The sequence below is a fragment of the Arachis duranensis genome, chromosome 2, assembly GCF_000817695.3.
Source record: "Arachis duranensis cultivar V14167 chromosome 2, aradu.V14167.gnm2.J7QH, whole genome shotgun sequence".
Taxonomy (NCBI): Eukaryota; Viridiplantae; Streptophyta; class Magnoliopsida; order Fabales; family Fabaceae; genus Arachis; species Arachis duranensis.
In genome coordinates this window covers 88,801,551-88,802,553 of record NC_029773.3, presented here as the reverse complement: position 1 = coordinate 88,802,553, position 1,003 = coordinate 88,801,551, and the positions used below count along the sequence as shown (strand labels likewise).

The window sequence follows — 1,003 nt, the reverse complement described above, 5'->3', positions numbered from 1 at the left end:
ATTGGCTACACAAGGGTTTAAAATTTCTCCGAAATCCGAATGGCCTAACAATAGTAGCAATGATGATAGCACCATTGCCTCATTCTCAAAACCAAATTCAGGTAACATCTCAAACAATAATAAACTTGACATGAAAATGTCCAAAGAAGATTCCTCTGAAGAAGGTGGGAAATGCACATGGAGTTTCATTGAATCCCTCTCCAACAATTCTCATTGTGGCAACAAAGATGAAGATAGTGTTTATGTTCTCCCAAAATCTAAGTGTTCTTCTTCATCAATGCTAAGTGCTAAGAGCTTGGAAATGTGCACTGAAAACTTAGGATGTGAAAGTGGAAGTAAAAGCAAAGGTGATGAAATGTCATTGTTTTCATTGGAAAATAATAGCAACGGTTTCATGGAAAATAGCAACACTTCGGTGGAACTTGACACAAATTGTTTTGAGCCTAATAAAAGGTTGAATAATAACAAGAAATGTGGCAACACTTTTCCTCCTCCATTGACATCAATAACTGATTTTGGAGGGTTGCACGTCCGCCCTCGTCGCGAAAATGGTAGGCTGATTTTGGAGGCAGTAACAACTCCTTCTCAGCCGTATTTTCGCGCCGAGCGCAGCGAGGGAAGGCTTAGGTTGAGTCTTTTTGAGAGTGTTGAATCAAATTGTGGTGATGATGATGGAGTTGAAGAAGAAGTAGAAGAAGAAGTTGAAACACTTAACAATGAAGCATGTGTTGATGAAGAAGAGTTGGAAAAGTGTGTTGGATGTGTTGAGGTTGTTGATGATGAAATTGGGATTCCAACAAAGTTTAGGACTCCAACAAGGTGCAAGGCAAGTGGCAGGAATAGAGACATTTTTAGTGATGCCTACTTTGAGTTCCCCACTTTTTCTTTGTGTCTTTGAGCATCAATTATTATTATTATTATTATAGGCTTAGTTTATAATAATGAGATATTTATATAGATTTTAATCTATGTAATCGATCTCATTTAGTGGATTAACACTTAA

General features: G+C 37.4%; 1 protein-coding gene across 1 annotated transcript; it reads left to right on the top strand.

Annotated features, from left to right (window-relative positions):
* Positions 1-6: 6 nt before the first annotated feature.
* LOC107475870 (protein FANTASTIC FOUR 2-like) lies at positions 7-997 on the top strand. The gene has a single exon (XM_016095543.3). It carries the CDS (start codon positions 131-133, stop codon positions 896-898), a length of 768 nt encoding a protein of 255 aa, XP_015951029.1. The 5' UTR covers positions 7-130; the 3' UTR covers positions 899-997.
* Positions 998-1,003: the final 6 nt, after the last annotated feature.